Genomic DNA, 23558 nt, shown 5'->3' on the forward strand with positions numbered 1-23558 from the left:
ATACGCGCATTGTTAAAAATGTTAAATACAATTTTATTTTTCTAGCGCATTTCACCTCAGATGGAGGTGTAACAAAGCGCTTTCCATATGGTGTCATATAACTGATGTCACACAAGGCCCGGTGTCATGCGTCTTTCAAAAAAAACAACAAAAAAATCCAAAATAAAATCAACTTTTGACATCCTTCCCGCGGTGTTGCTGCGCTGTTTCCATAACAACGGGATGGCAGGTGTGGATGGCTCCTCAGCTGCAGGTGTACACCATTTGGACCCGTGGACCCCCCCCCCCCCTCCTCCACACACACACACACACACACACACACACACCCTGTCCTCACAGGTCAACGGTTTCCATGGTAACGGTCCCAGGTGATCCCGGAGAGCGACAGACGCCCGCTAGCTTAAAACGTGACGATACGCTGACAGATAAAATAAGAAAATCGCCGCTCGGCAAGCCGGCACGGAGCGCTGATAGACGCTAACACAAATTCCAAATCAAAAACCGAGAGACATTTATTTTTAAGGCGGATCTTGTAAGATGAGTTGAAAATGAGCTTCAAATTTTTGGGGGAGATTTTTTTTTTTTTTTTTTTTTCCCATTCACAAGTTTCCCAAATACATTGTGACGCAAATATTTGTTTTGGGCATTTTAAAAATGTTTCAACAAAAATGAAGAAACGGATCGATGGCATTTCCATTGATTTCAATGGGAAGAGATGATTTGAGACAAACGAGTCACGTGACCTCTGCTGTTTTGGAATGGCTGCCTCCTCAAACCGCCTGTGGATTTTCTTGTTAGCGTTTTTTTTTGCGCCCCTCCTGCCCATGTCGACCTTTCCGTCAACGTCGCAACGCGGTGTCTGCTGGACGTTTAACTGCCGCTACGTTACATGTCCGAGATTGATGGCGGCAAGTCAAAATGTGGACGCGAGGACGCGTGCGGTGAGACCTCATCGCCGTCAGATATTATTGACTCGTCATTTTGTCAAATATGATGGAGTCGTTCGTCATGTTGCGGCGTCGGAGCGAGCGCAGATTTATCGTTTACCCAAAGGTCGACGCGCCGATAAATCTCACGCTTTTACTTGCGCACGGGACAAAGTCCTTTTTCATCATCTAAAATGGCCGCCGGAATACGAGATGAACGCTTTTTCACCTCCTCACTAAATGTGGTTGTCTCGGGATGTTTTTTCAAACTGCACATCGTGCAGCCCCGCTTGGTATGAACTTGTTGGTCTCATTGTGTGATGTCATCAGTCGCTTCCTCCTCTGACGGCCACGATTGTTCAAAAGGACGATTACCTAACATGGGCTAATCTTCTTCTTCTATGGATGGAAAAACGATCTTCTTAGCGCGCCCGCCTGACAGCAATTAGAGCGTGGTGTCGGCCCGCTAGGCCACGTGCGCGACCCCCCCCCCCCCCAAAAAAAAATCATAAAGCCCCCACCCGAGCCCCAAACATCTCGGTCACGCAGCAGAGACGACGGCTTTCTTAAGCTCTCATTGATTCTCCGACAGGCCACGGAGGAAAGCCCGCGCTAAAGCTAATAACGTTGTCCCCGCGCGAGACGCTAAGCGCGTTACATAACGGCAGGCCGGCATGATAGGTTTCCCCCCGTAGTCAGACTTTTTTTATTTTTTTTTTTGGGTCTTCTATCACCGCCGAGCTCGGAATCACGTGCAGATTAAAAGCGTTATCGGAGAAGCAGCCTCGCATCGCAACGATCCCTCCTCGCCTTCTTTTTCTCTTTCTTCTCCTCGCCTTCACTTCCCCAAGCTGATTTGCGGGAATTTGTCTTCTTTCGATGGCCTTGCTTCCTGAGAAACGCGCTCTCCGGCAGCATTTTCAAGGCCCGACAGCAAGTCTGCTCAAGTCGTTTTTCTGTGTTTTGCCTCTTGTCTCATTTGCCTTTTGAATTTGAATGACATAATTTTTTCCATCGAGCTGAGAAAATAAATACAATAAATTTGAAGAAAAATGAAAAAAAAAAAAATTGAAATATTTTGATACGTTATCTCAATGATTTAGAATATTTTCCTTTTTCTAAATTAAGAAACCATGCAATATATGCTGCTAATTTTAAAAAAACCTTTAAAATATATATAAATATTTTAATAATGTAAAAAAAATGTTCCAATTATTTTTCTCAATTATTCATTTTCTAAGAAAATTTTCAATATTTCCCCCAGAATTTCAAAATATTTTTCAAAAAAAAAAAAAAAAAAAAAGCCTGCATCATGAAGGGTGAAAAATAAACTTACAATTAAATTTAGTCTAGATCTTAGGATAATTAAGAGTGTTGAATTAACCAACCATGCATGTTTTTTGGAATGTGGGAGGAAACCGGAGTACCCGGAGAAAACCCGCGCAGGCACAGGGAGAACATGCAAACTCCACACAGGAAAGCCGCAGCCGGAATCGAACCCACGACCTCCGCATTGCGAGGCCATCGTGCTTCAGAACGCATAATCGAGCATCAACTATTCTGTCTTTGACGACTAATCGAAACTGAATGCTGGCGTTTAAAGCTCTGCTTCCAACATCAGGTCAGAGAAGAACAGCGGACTCGTTTTTAACGTCACATTCCGAGCCGGGCACTTGACCCCTTTTTGCCGCTCAGTCCGCCGCGCTCCTTCCGCGATCGAGGTACAGATCGACCCTCTGACCTTACTCATAAAAATCGTCGCCCCCCCGCTGCCTCACCACGCTGTGACTTTTCCTCTCCAGTTGTCTTGTTTTACTTTTCAATTATTTTTGTTCTTACGACATGACGTCGCCTAAACGTGTGTGGGGGTGCGTGTGGGGGTGTGTGTGTGTGAATGTTTAACATCTTGTCTAATTGTGTTTTGTTTTGCTTCCCCCGTGCAGAGAGCGACGACTCCGGCTGCGTGCTGCTCAACACGTCCAGGAGGGTAAGCCTGAAATGACTTCATTAATAAAAAGGGCTTTAACGAGCTAGCGCTCGTTAGCGGCAAGCCGCTCAAGATAAAAAAAAAATTTTTAAAAAAGGAAAAAAACGCACGTCCTTAAGAAGGACTTTCTGGAGACCATCAGTTTTCGCTAAAAAAAAAAACCCCACGAGTGGCACAACGTTGTGCCGCCCGTTGGTTGGTGAACGCAATTTGTGTGAGCGATCCTGACAACCCAGATGCTCTGCTGTCATCGTCGATATGCTCTTACGTACATCTTGCGGCTTACGTGCTCATCTTATGTGCACCCGCTGCATGTTTTGAGGGAGCTCTTTTGCATTTAAACAACACAAGAAAAAGCACAAATTGCAAAAAAAAAAAAAGAAAAAAAAAAGAAGAGTCCCGAAACGAACTGACTAACGATCGAAGGCCAATTCACCCAACGTACAATTTCTACGATTTGGTGACGTAATCCGTTTGTCATTGACGTGAGTTGTTCTTAACCAGCTGAAGCTGAACGAATACCTAAATAATTCTAAAGTATAAAATGCCGTGGCGCACATATTTTTATAAAGGTGCCATCCCAGAGCTGTACAATAAACTAAGCAAAGTCTTCCCAAACAGAGCTATTGGAGTCATCTGGTGACATTTTTTTTCTAGTTTCAATATCGCAATGTACATCGCAGCCTCCCCAAAAATCGCAATGTCATTTTTTTCCAATATCGTGCAGCCCTACAATATATGAATTCTAACGCAAAGAACTAAATCAGGACGTAATCAAGCGTCTATTTTCGATTGACTCTGCGAGTTTAGTTTGTCGCCATTTAAGCGCGAGCGTTGTCGTCAGACGAGCGCGTTTAACGTTTATCCTCGCCGCAGCAGCTCCGTGTGTTATGCATGCCGCTTTTGATCCAAAGACATGATTTATAAATAAATAAATAAAAATACGCCGAGTTGACGGGAGCCCAAAATAGGCGCCCACCCGCGTCTCCAGACACGCAAACAAACACGGCGCGACAATGCGGTGTGTCGCGATGTCTTCCAGAAAGATGTCCTTTCATGTTTTGCAAAGAGAGAGCAGCGGGGGCTTCCACCAGTCTTTGGGATTTTTGTCAATCCCTCGATCAATACTCCAAGGGAGGAGTTGAGGGGGGGGGGGTCTACGCTCTTTATCGAACCGTAATCATCTGGTCGCCCATTCAAGCGTCTCCTGAAAGAGTCGGAAACTGTGTGTGTGTGTGTTTTGACTTTTTTCGGGACAAAGGATTTTTAATGAATTATTTTTTTTAATATGTATTATGATTGTTACAATGCACTAAGTTTGGCAAATATGCTAACATGCTAGCAGCTTCAATGCTAACATATAGCAAGCCAATACGTAGTAAATGGAGTTATTCGATATCTAACGATGCGGCGTTGTGGTGCAGTATTTGAAGCTGATGAACTTCAAGGTGGCAAATGCTAAAATGCTAACAGTTGATAGCGATATCGCTGACCTCATGCCCTGTTGTCATGTATGATTTCAAATGAGACATGACAAAAGGCTAGCTAGCATGCAAACAGTTTGACTGTTAGCATGTAGCATGCTAACATCTAGAAAACTGACAAGACTCTATAATGAGAATGCTAACAGTTGACATTTCGCAACCAAGTGGTCGGCTAGCTCAGCTAACAATGCTCATGTGGTTTTTGTGGTGATTGCTAGCATGCAGCTCGTTGCTAAAAATGCCCCCCAAAAAAACTTGTGTGGTGCAGTACGTGAAGCTGATGAACTTCGAGGAGGAGATCCGCGCCCACCGCGACCTTGACGGCTTCCTGGCTCGTGCCAGCATCCTATTGGATGAGACAGCGGCGTCGCTGGATGACGTCCTGAAGAGAATGCTGAGACATGTTGGACAGGACGACAATGCTCCGGAACCAGGGTGCAATTTTGAGGGCATCATGAGTTTGCTCTTCACTGACGCCGGCGCGCAGGAAGTGAACGGTGAGTACTCTCGACTACGACGACTACCTCGAGGCGGGCCGCGCATTTCACACATGGGCCTTCCGTGAAGTCCTCCTTAGTCCGTCTTGAATAAATTCCTCACATTCACACAAAACGTCTGGTTGACAAGATGCAAATTCGATGACGAAGGCTCGCCAAGGTGACGGCCGCCTGTCTTGTTGCGGCACGCTCGGCGTTTAGCGGGACCGCCAGGTGGGTGGCGGGCGAGGCTCGGTTCCCGCCCCCACGTTGTTGACACCTGGGCCAGGTGATAATTGAGCGGTGGCATCAAACGTCTCTCCAACGTGGCATCCGGCCGCCACTCCAGCGCGTGCCGCCGCCTCCTTCCTGGGAGCACCAGCCCTTCATGCGGGCAACAATTATAGGCCATCCACTTTTATCGTCTTTGGAAAATGACATTTCGGTTAGCCGGCAGAGCAGCGAAAGGTCAGGGAAATCCCGCAGCATGACTTGAAACCACAAATTTCGTCATTAAAAAGCTGAACGGTACCAAAAATGAACAAATGTTTTTTGGTCATCATTTGACCAGTTTGGGGAATTTGCACGCTCAGATTTCGATCGGAACACAAAAAAAGAAGTAAAAAAATGGTGTTCAGATGCTCTTCGCTTTTAAGGCGCTCACTAAGCGTGTTGCCTTGTTGTTGTGTGCCTCCAAGCCCGCGTTTTATTCAAACACCAAAACATTTGAACGAACGGTGCTAGATGCGCTTTCCTTGGTCATGTGACCGCTTGTTGCTAGGCAGAATTTGCGGAGGGCAGGCTTTTGTGCCACAAAATCCCACGTTGTCTCGGAATCACGAAAAAGAAATCTGTGCTCGGATGCTTATGAATCTGACGCATTATTTTTTTTTTCTGGAATTTTGTGGAGAACATTTACGACTCTTATGTTGTTGTTAAATTTCTTAACAGTAACAACGAACGGGAGTTTGGATGCTTGTTGCTAGGCAGAATTTGTACAGCACCATCATCACTGATTTTTGGCGTTGAATCATTTAAAAAGCAATAAAAAAAATTGTCATCATAGAGTAGAGAAAAATAGTTTTTCTTTTTATTATAGCAGCGCCATCTGCTGGATGCTTTTATGCAAAATCACCTCTGCACTCAATGTAGTGTGCTGGAGGGGGAAAAATATGAAATGTATGGAACATTAATGGGAAATACGAGCGCTGTCACACATTGAAGGTCAGTGTAACATTTATGAGGTGGATATATTTAAGCAGGACTTTTCCGTTGCACAACTTTGACGCACTGGAATAACTCTCTCGTTAGCTCCGAGTTGGTGCCGGGGATACTTTTTAATTCGGCCGAAAAACTCAGGCAGCTTTTCCCTCCCGAGGAAACATCTTAGCAGTAGCGGCAACAGCAATCATGTCCGACGCGAGCAAGCCACGAGCTAATTAGCGGCGGCGGCGCTGAAGATGTGATGTAACACTTTGTCAGTTATGCAAGCAAACACGCCACCGATTTGCATTCAGGGAGAATAACGTGACACATTAGGGACGTTTCTGCGACGAAAATACGGCTAATTGGCAACAAAATTGCTTGTGATGCTTCCCGGTCACCTGTTGCTAGGCAGAATTCGCAGGTGCTTGACCACTTGTTGCTAGGCAGAATACATGGAGTGAAATGATAGATTTTTTTTTTCTGGCCACGTGACCGCTTGTTGCTTGGCAGAATATATGGAGTGAAATGATAGCTTATTTTTATTCTTTTATTTTTTTCTGGCCATGTGACCACTTGTTGCTAGGCAGAATAGATGGAGTAAAATGGTAGCTTATTTTTTAATTAAAAAAAAAAAAAAAATTCTGGCCACATGACCACTTGTTGCTAGGCAGAATATATGGAGTGAAATGATAGCTTATTTTAATTTTTTTATTTTTTTCTGGCCACGTGACCGCTTGTTGCTAGGCAGACTTCTTGGAGCGTAATAAAACAGCTTTTTTATATAAAGTCAAATGTAATTGGGAGATTTTTTTTTTTTTTTGTGCTGGTCATGTGACCATTCGCTGCCATGAAACATTTATTGTCTCGATAAATCACAAAAAAGTAACTGAAATTGGATTGCTTTTTTTTTTCTGGTCAAGTAAGAATTTGTCGGCACTCAGAATAACTGGAGCACAATCACGTGTGCCCCTCCCAACCTTTTATTTTCATATGAAAACTTTGTGCGGCACTGAACTAAGATCAAATGTGAATTTCTTTGACCTGTGACCTTTCTTCCTCCTCTTTCTTGTTCCTTTGTTTTGCACGCAGACTTGTCTCACAGTTTTGTTTTCTTTGACGACGGTAAGCAACCACGGGAACAAAAATGTCCAAAACCAGCATTGTTTCTTTGCCCGTGTCCTCATCCCCGTCTTCATCCATCGCGTCGCCAATCCATCCGCCTGTTTCATGGCTAACTAGCTAAATGGCTTTTTCAACAGAAATTACGTGCAGACGATTCGTGAGCAAAATTTAAAAATAAGTGAATAGATCATTTCACTGGTGACATACGACTTTCTATTTTTTTTTCATTTGAGTATTTTAGTAATGTAGCATGCGGACATACCTGCTTTGCGTTGGAGATAGCTTCATAAATTTGAGTTAGCATGACGTGTTAGCATCTATCATTTGCGTTGTACGTCAATTTCCAAGCTACTTCCTCGTTTGCGAACATGAAATGTGAATAAATGTGTTTTTTGTTGGAGAATGTTCTAGAATTGCAAGTTAGCATGACATGTTAGCGTCTTATTTATCATATGTGGTGTCGTATGTTAGTTTGCTAGCTACTTCTTGTATTTGGTGGAATAACGTAAACGAACGTGCTTTTCCGAGGAAGAAGATTTATGGTTTTGAGTTAGCGTGACATGTTTGTGTCCTTCGAGCTTTTTAGATGATAGCTTGTAAGCTACTTCCTGCTTTGTGTTTTTCCGTAGCCAGTTAGCACAATGTGTTAGCGTCTTAGTTATTATGATTGTCATGCTAGCTCGCCAGCTCCGTCCCGGTTTGTGGCCAGACGTTCTTTCCGAATTGAGAGTTAGGACACATGTTAGGGTCCTAAAATTTGTCATGTTAGTTTGTGGCGACCAACATTCGGGACAGTTTTTGTGGGAGAAGGCTTTTTAATTGCGACTTAGCGTGACGCGTTAGCATCTTATTTAGTGTTTTTCCTCATCCCAGCACTGCAAGTTACTTCCTTGGACTATAACGTAAAATGCGGACGGCGTAGGAGAATATTTTGTGATTGCTCGCTCGCGTCCGACCGCGTTATGTAACCGCCATTTAGCGCGGCATGTCGGCGCCACTCGACCTCGCTGCCATCCTACGATTGGCGTCCTGGTGGATTTGAAAACCCCGATTGTCGACAAGCCGCCCCCCCCCCCTTGTTACATCCTCTCATCTGCGTGGTGTGACATCATCGGCATGCCGCGTGCTGATTGGCCCTCGATGCCTTCATATAGGATAAGTGTTTCATCGGCCACCTCATCTCGTTTAATCACCTCCTTCACCGGGCCATGAGGGGAACCAATCATTCCTCAGTCGGCGTGTGTGTGTGTGTGTGTGTGTGACAGTTAATCTCTGAGGCTGCATAAGATTGTGGGCTTTTATTGAGGTCACCTCCAAAGATGCTCCTCAACCTGCCGCACACCTCCAGCCAATACGACGCACATTAGACGCCACATTTGGAATATGAGGCGCGTTTGGGACACCCTCCTGGGATTTTTAAGACAAAGTTAAGGTTCTGAGAAAGGGTGAGGCTTACTAAGAAGGGCTTCAAGACAGCGTTGGTGTTTTAAACCCAAAAGACGGGTCGGGTTTCAAGCCTAAATTGGGTTCTCAAAGCAGGGTTAGGGTTACAAGTGAAGTGTTCAAGACAAGAGTTTGGGGTGGAAACAAAAGGTTCGGGTTTCAAATTTAGGTGTGAAGTCGGAGTTGGGGTTCCAAATCAAACAAGGATTCGGGTGACAAAATTTGCGTCCAAAATTAGGGGTTCTTTCAAGTATCACTAAGTGCCGATAGCGGCCTTATTTTAAGGTATCGAAACCTCGCGGAGGCTGACAATACCGGCCGCCGATACTTAAGGCAAAATCAATCTGACGTTGTGGAAGTCGTCCTTTGTGGTGTTTGGCAGTTTCACAATTTTTATTTTCCATCAGTATCGGAATGCAAGAGGGCGGGGACGATACACTTTATACCGATACCGATACTTGGGTGGCGATCCCATACGTTTTGTGATACGTAAATATGAACTCATTCACTGCCAATGACGGCTATTGATGTCAATTTTTTTTTTTAACTTGGCTGGCAGTAAATGAGTTAAGTATTAACTTTAAAATATGTATTGACTCATTTTCCGCCATTGACGGATGAACACGTCAAAGATCCATTTTTTTTTATTACTCAGCTGCTCGTGAATGACAAAGTTTTAACTTAAGTGCCATTTGACGTTTATTCAAGTGTCACCATTGAAAATTGCATCAACACACCGGAGTGCAAGTCGCTATCGAAAGTACCGATTCTCCCTCCTTGGTATCGGCCCAAAAAGTATCGCAATAAATGGCAAAATGTATTTATTTTTTTCTCAGCCCCAGCACTCAGTATCGGTGAAACTCAGAGAGTCGAATACTCGTACTGGTAAGGTGTGACAAAAGTGGTCTCAAACCTTCTTGGCCTCATCTCATCTTTTGAGTTTTGGAGCGACCTGACCTGAGCGAAGCAAACTGAGAGCAAATTTCCACCACGTGACTAATTGGTCGTCGTTACTCGACTTAGACGGCTGCAAAAGTACACGGGTGGCGAGGGTAGGGTTTCAAGACAGGGGGAGGGCTTTTTGATTATGGCTCTGCAGCTTTGGTGAGGGTGTCAAGCCGAGGTTGTTGTTTCGAGACAGGGTGTGCGTCTCCAAAAAGGATTTTAAGACAAAAAAACGGCGCCAAAAAGTCCAGGTTGCGGCATTAGGTCAGGTAGGGTTTCTAGAAAGGGTTGGGTTTCAAGCCTAGGTTGAGATTTCAAATTAAGGTGTTGAATCAGGGTGTCAAGAGAGGGTTGGGGTTTTAAATGAGGGTTTCAAGAGCGGTCTTGGCTTTCATTTTCGGGTTTCAAACCTTGTTTGGGTTTTCAAATGGAGCAAGTGAGCCCAAATTGTTGCGTGGTTCCCGACTGAGATTTCGCCGTGCGTCGATAATTGAATTGAATTGAAATGTTCTCCTTCAGTTTTTTTTTTTTCCTTTTCTTCTTCTTTTTTTTCTGGCTCGTCCTTTCTTCCCGCTCGCGCTGGTCTTTTATTCGCGCACGGCGGCCGCCTCATTCCGCCGGTTGCCACGGCGACGCCCGTCATTTGCCGCCACGAACGCGAGCGCCGCTGGATTGGCCGAGAAAACAAAACGCACGGCAAATCCAATCGAAGGCGAAATGAACCGGGAGGTCGTCGTGAATATTGATGAGCGGCAAGATTCTGACATCCAATCGGAATGAAGCATTCAAACGCCCGACGTCCAATCTCGTTGGCGGCAAATCAGATTCTGCGTTTTGGTCAAATTGGAATGAACGTTTTGGACACAGGTTAAGTGTTTCCAAATTCCAAATTTAGGTTTCAAGAGAAGGTTGGACTTTCAAAGAAGGCTTTTCAATCTGAGCTTCGGATTTGGAAACAGGGTGAGGTTCCCTAACTCAGTCTAGCTTTTAAATTTGGCTCTTGAATCCCAGTGAGGCGTTCCAAAAATGAGGATTAGGGTTTTAAATGAGGTTTTCACACATGGATTTGGGTTTCAAATTCCAGTTTTGAGGACGGTAAATCCGGCTTTGGGGACAGTGTGAGGGATTCCAAATGAGCTTGCGGTTTCCGACGAGGTTTTGCATTTCGAGGAAGAGCGTCGGTGTCAAATTAAGGTTTCAAGCCGAGGATACGGTGTCAAGTCCGGGTTAGGGTTTCAAATTCGAGTTGCGTTACTTGAAGTGTGTGTGTGCGTGCTGATAACGTTGACGGTCACCTTCAGCTCCACTCTCATGTTCTCGTCGTCGATGTTCTTGCATGTCTCCCGAAGCGCATGACGCCTTCTCATATGTTTTTTGTTTTTTTTTGGGGCGCTCAGTTCACCTTCTGTCCGAGACCATCCAGGGCGTGACGGCGACCGACACGGGAGTTCACTACCAGCAGTCCTGGCTCTGCATACTGTGAGTACCCGGAAGCCGCATGCTGCTTCACCAAGATTCGTTTTAGAAAAACAGACGACTTGAGTAATAATACACGTGACGGGTGAATTGAATTTTTTATTTTTTTTTTGTATCGTGCAACTGTGGCCTTGGCATTATTCTATTCTGTGCGCGTGCGTGCGTAGGTGCAACCTGAAGAACCTGCAGCGCCGCCACGTGTGCATCTCGCGGCTGGAGAGGCCTCAGAATTGGGGGGAGAACTGCTGCGAGGTCCGTTACGTCATCCTGGTCCTAGCGCCGCTCAAGATGGTAAAAATGGAGATAAAAAAAAATTAATTCAACATTTTTTTTCTTTACCTCTCATTGCCAGACATGTAGAAAAAAAAAATCTGCGTTATTGTTTATAGTAAAAAGTCAATTCTAATCTTCCTCCAAAATGTAGCATTGCAGTCGACTGCCTGTTGGGATTTTAATTGTTTTTGGCTTATCAAGTAAAAGATTTTTTTTTATATTGTTTCTGCTCTTTGGTTGTATATAATTTATAATGATATTTTTTTTATATTTGTAGAATCATTTTTTAAAAAATAGATATTTTACAAAGTACATTATTGTTCATTGACCGATATTTTTTTTCAGTTTTTATTTATTTTTATATTTTGAATTTGTTCATTTAATATTGCATGTTATTGATGATTTATTTTATTTCAATGCTTCCTTATATTGTATTTATTTTATTTGTATTTTCTTGGTCATTTAAATTAGTCCTTTTTTTTCAGATTCATTTTGTAATAATTAAAATTTTATTTATGTTTGAATTATTATAATTTAACACTCTTATTTTCTTTGTTCTTTTAGACATTTTTTGCTTGGCGTGCATACATTTTCCCATTAGAATTTTTTCATTTTATTTAATATTATTCTTGATTTATTAAAAAAAAATCTATTTTAGTGAATATTTTTAGACTTAATTTATTCATATGTTCGTCCTTTGATAGTTTAAATATATTTCAGATTTTTTTAAATTAGCGCTTTTGTAATACTGCATTTAATTGACACCAATTTTTTTTATTTACATTTTATACATTTTGTATTTCTATATTTGTATTTGTTTGTATTTTTGGAGCTATACAGTCTTTTGACACGCACGCACGCACGCACGCACACACGGCGAGTAATCAGCGTCCTGCCCTCGGGTGGCTGATTATTTTTCCTGTTCGTCTCTGCTGGACGCTGACATTTCTTTTCTCTGGTCTCGTTAGCCAAAACGAATCTGTGGAATGAAATCCTGCCGAAAGAACGCCGGCCGACTTCTCGGCTACAACTGTCACATCAAACAAGCATGACAACGAGGCAACATTTTCCGCTCTCATCTGGCCAATGCCTCTTTTATTTATTTATTTAATTTTCATTTCTTTCATTTTTTTCTTGTGCAGTCCGTGAAAAAGACACTATATTATATATATATATATATATATATAACAATTTTTCAGAATGTGCCACACGATCCAATGGTATGTTCATTGGGTGCGTGTAGATGGCGTGATTTTTTTCTGATACTTTACGCGGGAAAGGAGGTGCACCAACTCTGCGGTGATGTTGAACGCAGTTTGTGACTTAAAAAGTGAAATGTTGACTTTTTTTTATGGGTATGTTGGGAAGGGTGATGGTGATAGGTCAGAATATTTAGCGGGTGTGCAGGGGTGCGCTGTGTGGTTTCCCCGCATGTTAATCCCAATATTTGCTTCCTGTTTTGTCCCACAGAAAAGCACCAAAACGGCGATGGAGCTGGGCAGGACCTTCGCCACGCTTTTCTCTGACATTTCCTTCCGCCAGAAGCTTCTGGAGACCAAAACCCAGGAGGAGTTCAAGGAGGCTCTGGTGTTCCAGCGCCACCAGCTGACGGCGGCTAACCAGCAGCCCACCGCCCTGGGCAAGGAGGAGACCGACCCCCACAGCCACAAGCCCCTCAAGGTGAGCGCACCTCTTTTGCTTCTCATTTTTCAACGTCTAATCCCAACTTCATATTCCACATGATCAAATCGTGCACCCCTCAAAGGGCAAAATTTCCCTGACTTTTTGCAACATGCACCACCTTCCGATCCAAATTGTTGTTGCATCCCCTTCCTCTGTGAAATCTCCTCACTATTTTTTTTATGTGAATGAGATGTTGCACCCCCTCTGCCCTGCACACACCTCAAAACAAAGTGACTCCATATTTTTGAAGCATTTTAACATCCTGATCGTTGGCACACCCCTTCAACATGAAATTTTCCACTCTTTTCAAGTAGTGTGTTCCCTTCAAAATCTTGACAAGAATTGGCGCGCCGCCTCACCCCTTCAAATTTTCTCAAACTTTTGAAGCAACACACCCATTTCAACATACCAGTAAAACATACAAAGTATCGTAAACCCTCAAATTTCCCAACTTTTTAAATCCACGCACCCCCTTCATCCTGTCATATTGTGCCACACGTTCTCAAAGTATGTAACATTTCCCAAACATTTTAAGACATGCAGATCATTCAACATGGCGCACCCCCTCACCACCCACAATTTGTAAAAAAAGAAAAAAAAAAAAAGGCAATTCTTTCACCAACTTGTCACAATTTTGCTGAAGGGCTCAGAAAACCGGCCCGACTTCTTTTCATCTCTTCCCCTGCACACAATCGATCAGCTTCCATTCCAAAGAAGCTTACCGTTCGTCCCTGACACACGTGCGCGCACACGCACACGCACACGCACACGCACACACCCTGTTGACAGTTGAGGGCTCGCAGACATTTTTCCTCCACTCAAGCATGTCGGGTGTCCTTCCTCAGGCCCGAAAAAGAAAGAACAGAAAAGAAAAGAAGGGAGAAAACGAAAGAGTCGTTCAATGAAGGAAGGGTGCACTGAGGGTGGCAAAAAGGAAGAAGCTAGGAAAAGAAGGAAGGATGATGAAGAGGAGGGCGCAGTTAAAAAAAATGAAAATAAAAAAAAATATATATATATCAGTGCCCAAATTAGAAGCCTCAAAAAGTCAATTAAGCATTTGATTAATTAATTACAATTCTATAATCATGTCTCTTCATTTCAAAATTCCCCTCCATACTTCCAAACTATAATTAGCTTTTGTAATTGAATGTGTAATATGATTCAAATTAACGATATTGAATTCATTTCAATTGGAAATCGAATCGGAATCATTCCAAACAAAAAAGCACATTCATTCTTACAAATAAGATCGACGCAAAATCAATTCATTTATAATCGAATCGAAATTACTAATTGAATTTTAACATAATCGTAAATAATTACGTACTTCCAAAACTCAATTTCATCACAGTACATCGTGTTGAGTTTCACCGATTTTAGTTGAATAAACATCGATACAAATATTTCTGATTCTGTCTAAAATGTCAAATGGGCAAGTTCATCAGAAACTGAATTGGAAAAAAAAAGATTATCCAAAAGATCTAAATAGTGACACGGCGGTATTCAAGTGAACAAATATCTGCAACTAAAAGAAAGCTGAAGATGAAGCTCGTTGCCATGTCGACGGCGCCGAGCGGCTCGGGTCGTCCTGCACCGTCGGGTCGCAACAACCTCGTTAACAACAAGCCCCCCTTCTGTGTTCCTAGTGTACAGACTTCTTCCTAGCGGGCCGCGGCATTTACGAGGACCTGTGTCGCCGCCTTCCTCTCTACGCGTCCGACTTCACAGATGGTGAGAGTCGCCCGCCGCCCGACGCCCGACGCCTGTGTCGCTCCAACTATGCTAAGTGTCGCCACTAAGCTTCCCGTCGGTGCGACAAACGGCACGCTAGCCTTTTTGCACGTAGCCTGACGCTAATATTGGCGCGACAACATGGTGGTGGGATTTGCTTCCTAATCTGTGTCCACGTGCCGCACCTGCGTCGCTCGCCCAACAGCATGAATAAGCAATAAGATGCTAATCGAAACGAAACAAGAAGACAAACTCCTTAGCGAGTGCTCGCTAGCCGCGTTATCTTGTTGGCCAAAGAATGGGCCCACATTGAATGCGAACCCGCCTGCTGTGTCTTGGCAATTATTTGTTTGCCACATGATGTCCAAAACGCAAAACGCAAGTGGCTAACCTGCTTCCTGTGCTTGTTAGCCATATTAGCTTGCGTTCCCCGGAGAATCGGAGTCATCTTCGATACCGGCTAACAAGCCACTAGCTAACTAGCAACGGTCTTCAGACCTGATTGTAAAACCGTCTGACTGCGGGAAATAATAAGCGGAAATTTGGCACAAACTCCATGATCAAGTACTTGTTAGCTAGATTAGCATGTTAGCATGTGATTTTGTGTGTGTGTGTTTGTCCCCCCTGCAGGCATCGTGGGGAACAACAAGACCCTGTTGAAGTACATGACCACCGCCATCTTCCTGTATATCGCCATCCTGCTGCCCGCCATTGCGCTTGGATCGCTCAACGACGAGAGCACGCGCGGCGAGATCGGTACCAGCCATAGTTTACCTCGCACCGATGACTGACTGCATAGTCGGGCTTGATGACACCAACGGTCATATGGTTGCCGTTGCCTCACAAACCTCTACAATTATTGTATATATATTCCAATGGGCCAACAAAAACCACACCTCGAACGCCATGACAAAAATCTTCCGAAAACTTGTCTAACTGTGCGTCGGGTCTGATAAAAGAATTCTTGTACTTGAGCTGTACATCGCCATCCCGCTGCCTGCCATTGCGCTCGGCTCGCTCAACAACGAGAGCACGCGCGGCGAGATCGGTACCAGCCATAGTTTACCTCGCACCGATGACTGACTGCATAGTCGGGCTTGATGACACCAACGGTCATATGGTTGCCGTTGCCTCACAAACCTCTACAATTATTGTATATATATTCCAATGGGCCAACAAAAACCACACCTCGAACGCCATGACAAAAATCTTCCGAAAACTTGTCTAACTGTGCGTCGGGTCTGATAAAAGAATTCTTGTACTTGAGCTGTACATCGCCATCCCGCTGCCTGCCATTGCGCTCGGCTCGCTCAACAACGAGAGCACGCGCGGGGAGAGCGCGACCAACAATCCCTTACCTCGCACCACTGGCTGGCTGCCTGATCGGGCCTGATGATAGCAATCATGTACTTGTCATCCCATTACAAATAAATGAGGCGGACAAAACGCTACTGACTGACGGTGGAGTGGAGCCTGCTTATAATCTTCATGTTGTTTAGCCAGAAAACAGCGCTGGCTGACTGAGCGCATAGTCGGGCCTGATGATAAGAAAGTTAATGTGCTGTAACTAAGCTGTAAAACAGCACCGTCCACAATAATTTTAGTGTATTTATATCATGAAGCGCCACGAGCTGCTTAGTCGGGCCGCGTGACAATCGTCCTGGTGTACCTGAGCTATTAAACAGCACAGACTGACTGCACAGTCGGGCCTGATGAGTACGTTTGTGTTTTCCGTGCTGGCGTGAATTTTTGCCAGCGCTTATGTTTGTGGCTGCTGACATCACGATACGTTTGGGAACACAGCTCGAAAACGTGCAGGGTTAGGGTAAGCTATAAAAAAAATGGCTTTTAATTTACGACTAGCGTTAAGACATTGAAAGTATCTCTTGGGAATACTTTGTCACATGATCACTCTCAATATCGCATCTCTGTTTTTAATCACCGCATGCGCACGTAGACGTGAGGAAGACCATCATCGGGCAGTCCATCGGTGGCGTCATCTACTCGCTGTTTGCCGGCTCGCCGCTGGTCATCCCGCTGACCACCGCCCCCCTCGCCATCTTCATAAGTGGTACGTATCGCCACACGCACATCAGCACGCAGTTTTCTCTGGAATTTAAAGCATCCTGGTAGCGGCGCCGCCGCCAGCCTGACTACGGAAAAAAGTACTACGTGAGCTAGCTGCCTGCATAGTTGGGCCTGATATCAAACCCTAACCATGTACTTATACCACTTAAGGGCCCAAAAGCGATTATCTGTGTCAATTCACTTGTACTAAAAGTCTCACAGTGATCCCAAAAAACAAAACTCCCCGCCTAGTCGGTTCGTGAAAACAATCACCAGATTGTACTTGAATCATAAAACACCTTGGGCTACCTAGCAGGGCCTGGTGACAGTATTCATGAACTTGAGAATAATCAGATGGTCCCGCACTTACTCTGTAGTCGGGTCTGAGAGGAACTATCATCATGTACCTATTGCACTCGTTGAGCAAGAAAACACCACAAACTGCACCGTCAGGCCTGATGACATCAATAAGCATGGACTTGTCATCCTTTTAATGATTATTCCCATGAGCTAGAAAACAGAAAACATTTTGTAGTCGAAAAATACCAATAATTTACTTGTCGTTCCGATAAAGTATTGATATGAGCCTCAAAACACCACTGACCGCTTAGTCGGGTCTGATGACCACAATCTTCATGTACTTTTTAAGCGCAATATGAAAACAAAAAAGAGGACAACACTGACGGAGACTTGATAGTCCAGTCTGATGACAATTATCAGTATCCTCGTATTAAAAAGTGACTGCATAGTCGGGCCTGACGACAGCAATAAAAATGGCACATCGTGTATTAAAAGTATGAAGATGACCAAGAAACCTGCGTCGTCGGGGCTGGATAACCACCAGAATCATTTGCCCCCAAAGGCCACCGACGGGCTGCATAGTCGGGCCTGTTAACGACAAGAATGCGAATGTCTTTGTTGGCAGTAATCCGTGGTGTCTGCGATGACTACCAGCTGGACTTCCCAGCCTTCTACGCCTGCATCGGGCTGTGGAACTGCCTCTTCCTTATCCTGGGAGGAGTCTTCAACCTCAGCCTGGTCATGAAGCTCTTCAAAAGGTGCGCAAAAAAAGAAAAAGACAAGAGGCCAAAAGTCCGACTTTTGATCGCTGATTTTTGTTGAATTTGCAGGTCGACAGAGGAGGTGATCGCTCTGTTCATCTCTATCGCGTTTGTGGTGGACGCCGTCAAAGGAACGGTGAAAAGTGAGTGACAAATGCTAATGTTAGCTCGAATGCTAACGACATTTTGCGGCATTTCAAGTCAGCGCGTGAGCTTCGATGCTCATGTTAGCCGCCATGTCATCCCAACGAATGAGTTGACTAGCTCCCATGCTACATGAGTCAACGCCTATGCTAACGTTAGCTTCCGTGCTTGCCTTATTTTGACCTCACTGGCTCTGATGCCAATGCTAGCATCCATGTTGCCCAGCAGTTTTTGTTCACAAGTCAGCTAACAAACGCTGATGCTAATGCTAGCATCCATATTTTGTCAAGTCAGTGAATGGGCGCCAATGATAACGATATGCTAGCCTTCATGTCATACTGCAGCTTGAATTCGGCAAAAAAAAAAACGATATATTAATTGCTAAAACATGCGCAACTTTTATGAGCGTATCCGTTTATGAGCTTGGATGCTAACATTAGCTTCTGTGTCGTCTCTCAGCTTACATAGATGAGTCAGCTAATGACTAAAAGCTAACACAAGCTTTCATTTCAGAACCAACTGCGGGGATCTGTCTTGAAATGTAAATCAAGAAACAAAATTAAAAAAAAAAAAAGAGCATGATGCTATCTAATCGTAGGAACTCCTTAGCTAGCCCTGTGCTCAGAGGGCTCGTCATTTAGTCCGCTAACTAGCCGACGCTAACCGTAGCGCCCAAGATACAACTTTCTGCGACCCGTCTGAAACAAGTGAGCCCCAATGCTAACGGTAGCTTCCGTGTCGTCTCGCAACTTAATATGGATGAGTCAGCTAACCACGCAAATCATCCAACTCGAGTTTGAACATTAGCATGATGACTCATTTGTTTTTCCTGATGAATAGAAAGTTCAGATTGCTTTGAGCCTTCTCTTGAATAATTCGGTGCGCTAACAATGTGTCGTCGTGGTTTAAAGAAAGAAAGAAAAAAAAGTCGGTGAGGTTTGGGTATCCTGACCCGCTGCCCGTCGCAGCCCCTTCATAAATATTTCAAGCCGTTTTAATTTCCTCAAATGGAGACCTCGCTAGCCGCTCTGCCATTAGCATAACATTAACCTCCGACGCCGCTAATGCTAATTCATTCTGCATTTTGATACATTTGTAACGTTGATGAACGAGCACCCTATTTTTAATAATCAGTCCCGACGGAGCGGCTTCCATTTTGTTGATGGATTGGAGACATTCGGACGCCATTTTGAGAAGGCATTATTCATAATCCCGACAATTGAAGCTCCAATTCCGACGTGCTTCCAGTCTTCCAAAGGTATTACCACCCGCCCACACTGGCCAACGCCAGCACGACCAACGCCACGCCCCGCTTCGACGCCACGGGGGTCAACGGGAGCGACTTGGGCGTGGCCTCGGTGCTGCAGGTCCTACCCGACTCGCTGATCAACTGCTCACGTGAGCGGCCCGTCCTGTGTCTGCTGCTCATGATGGGCACGCTGTGGATGGGCTACACACTCTACCAGTTCAAGAGGAGGTATGCGCTCGCAGGGCCGCCGACTGACTGCCTCGTCGGGCCTGGGGAATAATAACCCAGAATGCTTTGAATGCATAAAGAAAAAGTATGAACGTGACACAGAAAACAACACCGAGTGCGTACCTTTCATTTTATTCATTTCGTTCAAACGAGCCGTCGAAGTCCACCATCTGCATAGTTGGGCCTGATAACGTGAATCCGATTGTAAATTGAAAACTTGACTGACTGCATGGACGTGCCGAATAATTAAAATACTTTTTGTCTTTATGGCATTCAAATGAGCCAATGAACGCCACCGACTGCCTCGTCGGGCCTGATGGGTGCAGGTTTCGATGTGTGTGTGTGTGTGTGTGTGTGTGTGTGTTGTCAGTCCGTTCCTGCACGCCAAAGTGAGGGAGGTGTTGTCCGACTGCGCTCTGCCCATCTCGGTTCTTCTCTTCTCCTTCATCGGATCATACCTGTTTAGCGACATCGAACGTTAGTACACTTTCTGCTTTTTTGCCTCATCACACAAACGCCTCCTTGACGGGGGTGGGCCAGAAAATTGCATTTTTTTCTGAAAAAGGTTTTCTCAAAGAAGCATCGCAATTTTTTATTGCGAACTGTGACTTTTTAGCTTCAAAATGTTCACCGCTGGTTTTTAGTCCGATTTTACCGTCAGATAACGATAAAAGTGCATTTTGTGTTAGCTTAGCATTGTGTGGCTTGAACACGCACACACTCGCATACGATTTGTTTGTGTTTTGAGCCGTTGAGGTGCGCACAAATAAACGTTTAAGTGAGGAGCGCGCACGTGAAGTGGGGCAACGCCTGGCCGAGGGAATTGAACGGCGATATCCGCCGTCTACCTTATTATTCATGTTTTGTTTAGAGAATGTTTATTTCATGGACGAGACACGTGAGCGTCTGCCGCGTGTCTCTCGGGGAACACCTCAAGGCCTCGCTGCCCTACAAACGCGTACTTGCAGTCGACTTCATGAAGGGAAAAAATAACAACAACAAAAAAACATGAAAAACATGTTTTTTTTTTTGTTTTTTTTTTTTACTGGCCCACCTCAAGGTCAACGATGACTATAAAAAACAATAAAAAGTCTTTTTGGGGAGGAAATAAGAAGGAATGTATTGTCGGAACATGCCTTTTTTTTTTTTTATATTTCATGTTACAAATCTTATGATGCAAATGTCTATTATTAAAAAGAAAAATTTATATTCTAAACTGGACTTTTTATCTGAAAAAATGCAAAAAAATCTCAATCTACCTCAAAAGACATTTCTTAATTGTGGGAAGATTTTTATTTTTTAAAAGCTCATCGTGAAAACTATGTCCATCTTTTATTGATTATTGATTTGTTTTGAACTAATTGGTATGTTTTATAGAATTTTAGAAAAGCAATAATTACCTGAGGCTTTTTCAAATTTTTGTCTCTGAAAAAAAAAAGTCTTACTTTAAGTATGGGGGGGGAATGACAGAAATGTTTTTTTTTTTAATGCCTATTAATAAAAAATTAGTGTTGGAAGATTTTTTTTTAGACAATGCAGCTTTTTTGCTTGAGAAAAATACCAATTTCTTATTGTAAAATTACAACTTCTCATTGAATTTAACTCCACTTTAGGAATATTCTGACTTTTTCTGTCACCAAAATAGTCAACATTTTCCCTGGAAACACTAGAAAAACTTGATGTGGCAAAAATATGACGCAGCTTTTTTTACCTAAAATCAGTGGAGCCTTTTATTTTGACCCCCAAAAAAATGCTAATTTATGGTTGGAATATTATGTCTTTTTTTCAGTAACATTTAACATAATACAAGAAATATGACTAGAATAAAAAAAATGTTTTTTTTTAATTGTGAAAAAATATATAATATATATCCTAACCCTAACCCTAACCCTAATATTTATTTATAATATTTATATATATATATATATATATAAAATACAGTTATTACTTTTTTGGTCAAATTAAAAATTGGAGGAAAAATATGTTATTGATGGTTAATTTTGACAAAGAAAAAACCCCTAAACATCTATGGTTGAAAAATCTGACAGACGTTGTGAAAAATGCATGCTTTTCTTTTGTGATTTTTCCAGTTCCAGTGTTTAAAGTCCACAACAAGCCGACGTTCAGCGTGGCGCCGTTGGAGCGTTTGACGGCCTTGAACGTGCTGAGCGCCATGGGCCTCGGCTTCCTGCTCGCCCTGCTCATCTTCATCGACCAGAACATCGTCGTGTCGCTCACCAATGCGCCCGAGAACAGGTGGGGGAAAAAAAAAAAAAAACCTGAATGTCACAGAACATCCAAATTTCTCTCCTTTGTCCACAAAATGTTCCTTGCGATCGAGACAACATGAGCGGAATCGAAACAGGAAGTTAGCAAAGTGACGACAGCAACGCTAAATATTATAAATAGACTTAACAAGTCGCAGAAGATCGAAGTCAATCTTTTGTTCACAAAAAAAAAAATGCCGAGTGACATCTAAGAGTCAGAGAAACAGAATAAGAACAGGAAGTAGAAACTTGCCAAAATAAAAGCGATAACAGCCGTAAAGATTGCAGCAACAAAAAAAATCCAAATCGATTTGTACACAAAAAGTTGACTGAGAGTGTCAACGGAACCAGAACGGGAAGTAAAAATAATCAAAAAAATAAAAGCGGTGAAAATGCTCAACATTGCCAAACAGAACCAACATTTATTGTTTGCGTTTGCGAGATCCAAATTGCGCTGCTTTGTCCTCAAAAAGCTGCTCCAACGCTAAAGAATCCTGTCAAGACAACAGGAGAGAGAATCCAAACAGGAAGCGGAAACCTACCAAAATAAAACTGGTGACACCGTCGGAAATCAAAGCTCACACCTCACGCAAAAAAGTTGCTGAGGTCATAAAGCAAAAGTTCAAACGTGAGAGCTGACGAAACGCGACTCAGTCCGTTGTTCACAAAAAGCCGCTTGAAGTCAGAACGATGTCGGGGGAACGAAAAAGGAAGTAGAAAGCAACCAAAATACGTCAAACGAGCCGATGACGTTGCCGCGTCCGTATTTTTCTTCATCATAATCGTAGGCGAGCTCGCCTGCTTCAAAAGCCACGGACGACCTTTGGCGATTTTCGCCGCGTTAGCGACAAGTGAGCCACAAAAGTTGACATCTGAGCCAAAACAGGAAGTGAAACCTTTTTGCAGCCTTATCTGGTCCGCCTGCCGCCCTCCACAAATCGCAGGCCGACATGAGGCCGACTGCCCGATTGTGATGCCGCCGGCGAATCTCAAGTCATAAATCAGCGCCTTGGCCACAATAAATCCTTCAAAAAAGCAAATTGCTTCATAAATGAGAGCTACTAAACGGGAATCCATTTCATTATCTGATAGCCGTCCCCGAAAAGTTACAAGCTGGTCGGCCATTTTGTTTTTTCGACCAACCATTTGAGGCTCATTTTGGACGGATTGGCCGCAATTTTCTTTCTTTGATTGATTTATTGTAAATTTGGTGGGCGTGTCTATCATGAGTCGACCCACGAAAAAGTACCAAGAAGCCGTGTCTCGAAAGACGGAAGGAAGTCGGCCATTTTGCTTTGAAGCAGCTACTTTTGGATGCTCTCTCGCTTATCCAATTTAGCGCTGAGCGAGTTTCCCTTAGCAACATGAAATTTGGTTGGTATTTCTAGAACGAGTAGAGCTACAAAATAAAATCGTCCCAAGAATCCCACGAAACAGGACGTTTGCCATTTTGCTCGAAAGTCGACATTTGACGCTGGTTTTGACCATTTTGATTTAGCTCAGTGCCTCTTGAATATTTTTATAGGTTGCGCTAGCCCCTCCCCCCAACGCCGCGGAAGTTTCTCGCTGCGACATGAAATTTGAGTGACCCACAAAAACGTTTCAAGAATCAATTCTTTCAAAAATACAGAAAATGTATCAAAGCTAGTTTGCCTTAGAAACATAAAATGTGGTCGTCTTGTCTATCATGAAAAGATGCACTAAAATGTCTACAAAAAAACAACAACTCTGCCCTAAACGACACAAACCGCTTTGCAGATTTTGCTCAAGATAGGCTAAGGAGCACCTCT

The 23558-nt window shown here is 43.6% G+C and overlaps 1 protein-coding gene across 4 annotated transcripts in view; it reads left to right on the top strand.

Moving 5' to 3' along the window:
* Positions 1-23558, top strand: part of slc4a11 (solute carrier family 4 member 11) — a 54942-nt gene that overhangs the window by 21213 nt on the left and 10171 nt on the right. For 2 of the 4 annotated variants that reach the window (XM_088309911.1, XM_088309919.1), the window contains exons 4-17: positions 2870-2913; positions 4666-4894; positions 7169-7201; positions 10987-11068; positions 11233-11356; positions 12809-13018; positions 14668-14752; positions 15383-15508; positions 16710-16823; positions 17745-17877; positions 17950-18023; positions 19273-19501; positions 19872-19978; positions 21592-21757. In XM_088309911.1, the coding sequence (XP_088166037.1) occupies positions 2870-2913; positions 4666-4894; positions 7169-7201; positions 10987-11068; positions 11233-11356; positions 12809-13018; positions 14668-14752; positions 15383-15508; positions 16710-16823; positions 17745-17877; positions 17950-18023; positions 19273-19501; positions 19872-19978; positions 21592-21757 (1756 nt within the window). The remainder of the gene's footprint in view (positions 1-2869; positions 2914-4665; positions 4895-7168; positions 7202-10986; positions 11069-11232; positions 11357-12808; positions 13019-14667; positions 14753-15382; positions 15509-16709; positions 16824-17744; positions 17878-17949; positions 18024-19272; positions 19502-19871; positions 19979-21591; positions 21758-23558) is intronic. The other 2 variants (XM_088309928.1, XM_088309936.1) reach the window with 1 other exon arrangement.

The sequence above is a fragment of the Idiotropiscis lumnitzeri genome, chromosome 1, assembly GCF_059441095.1.
Source record: "Idiotropiscis lumnitzeri isolate Australia: NSW breed Sydney's pygmy pipehorse chromosome 1, RoL_Ilum_1.0, whole genome shotgun sequence".
NCBI classification, from domain to species: domain Eukaryota; kingdom Metazoa; phylum Chordata; class Actinopteri; order Syngnathiformes; family Syngnathidae; genus Idiotropiscis; species Idiotropiscis lumnitzeri.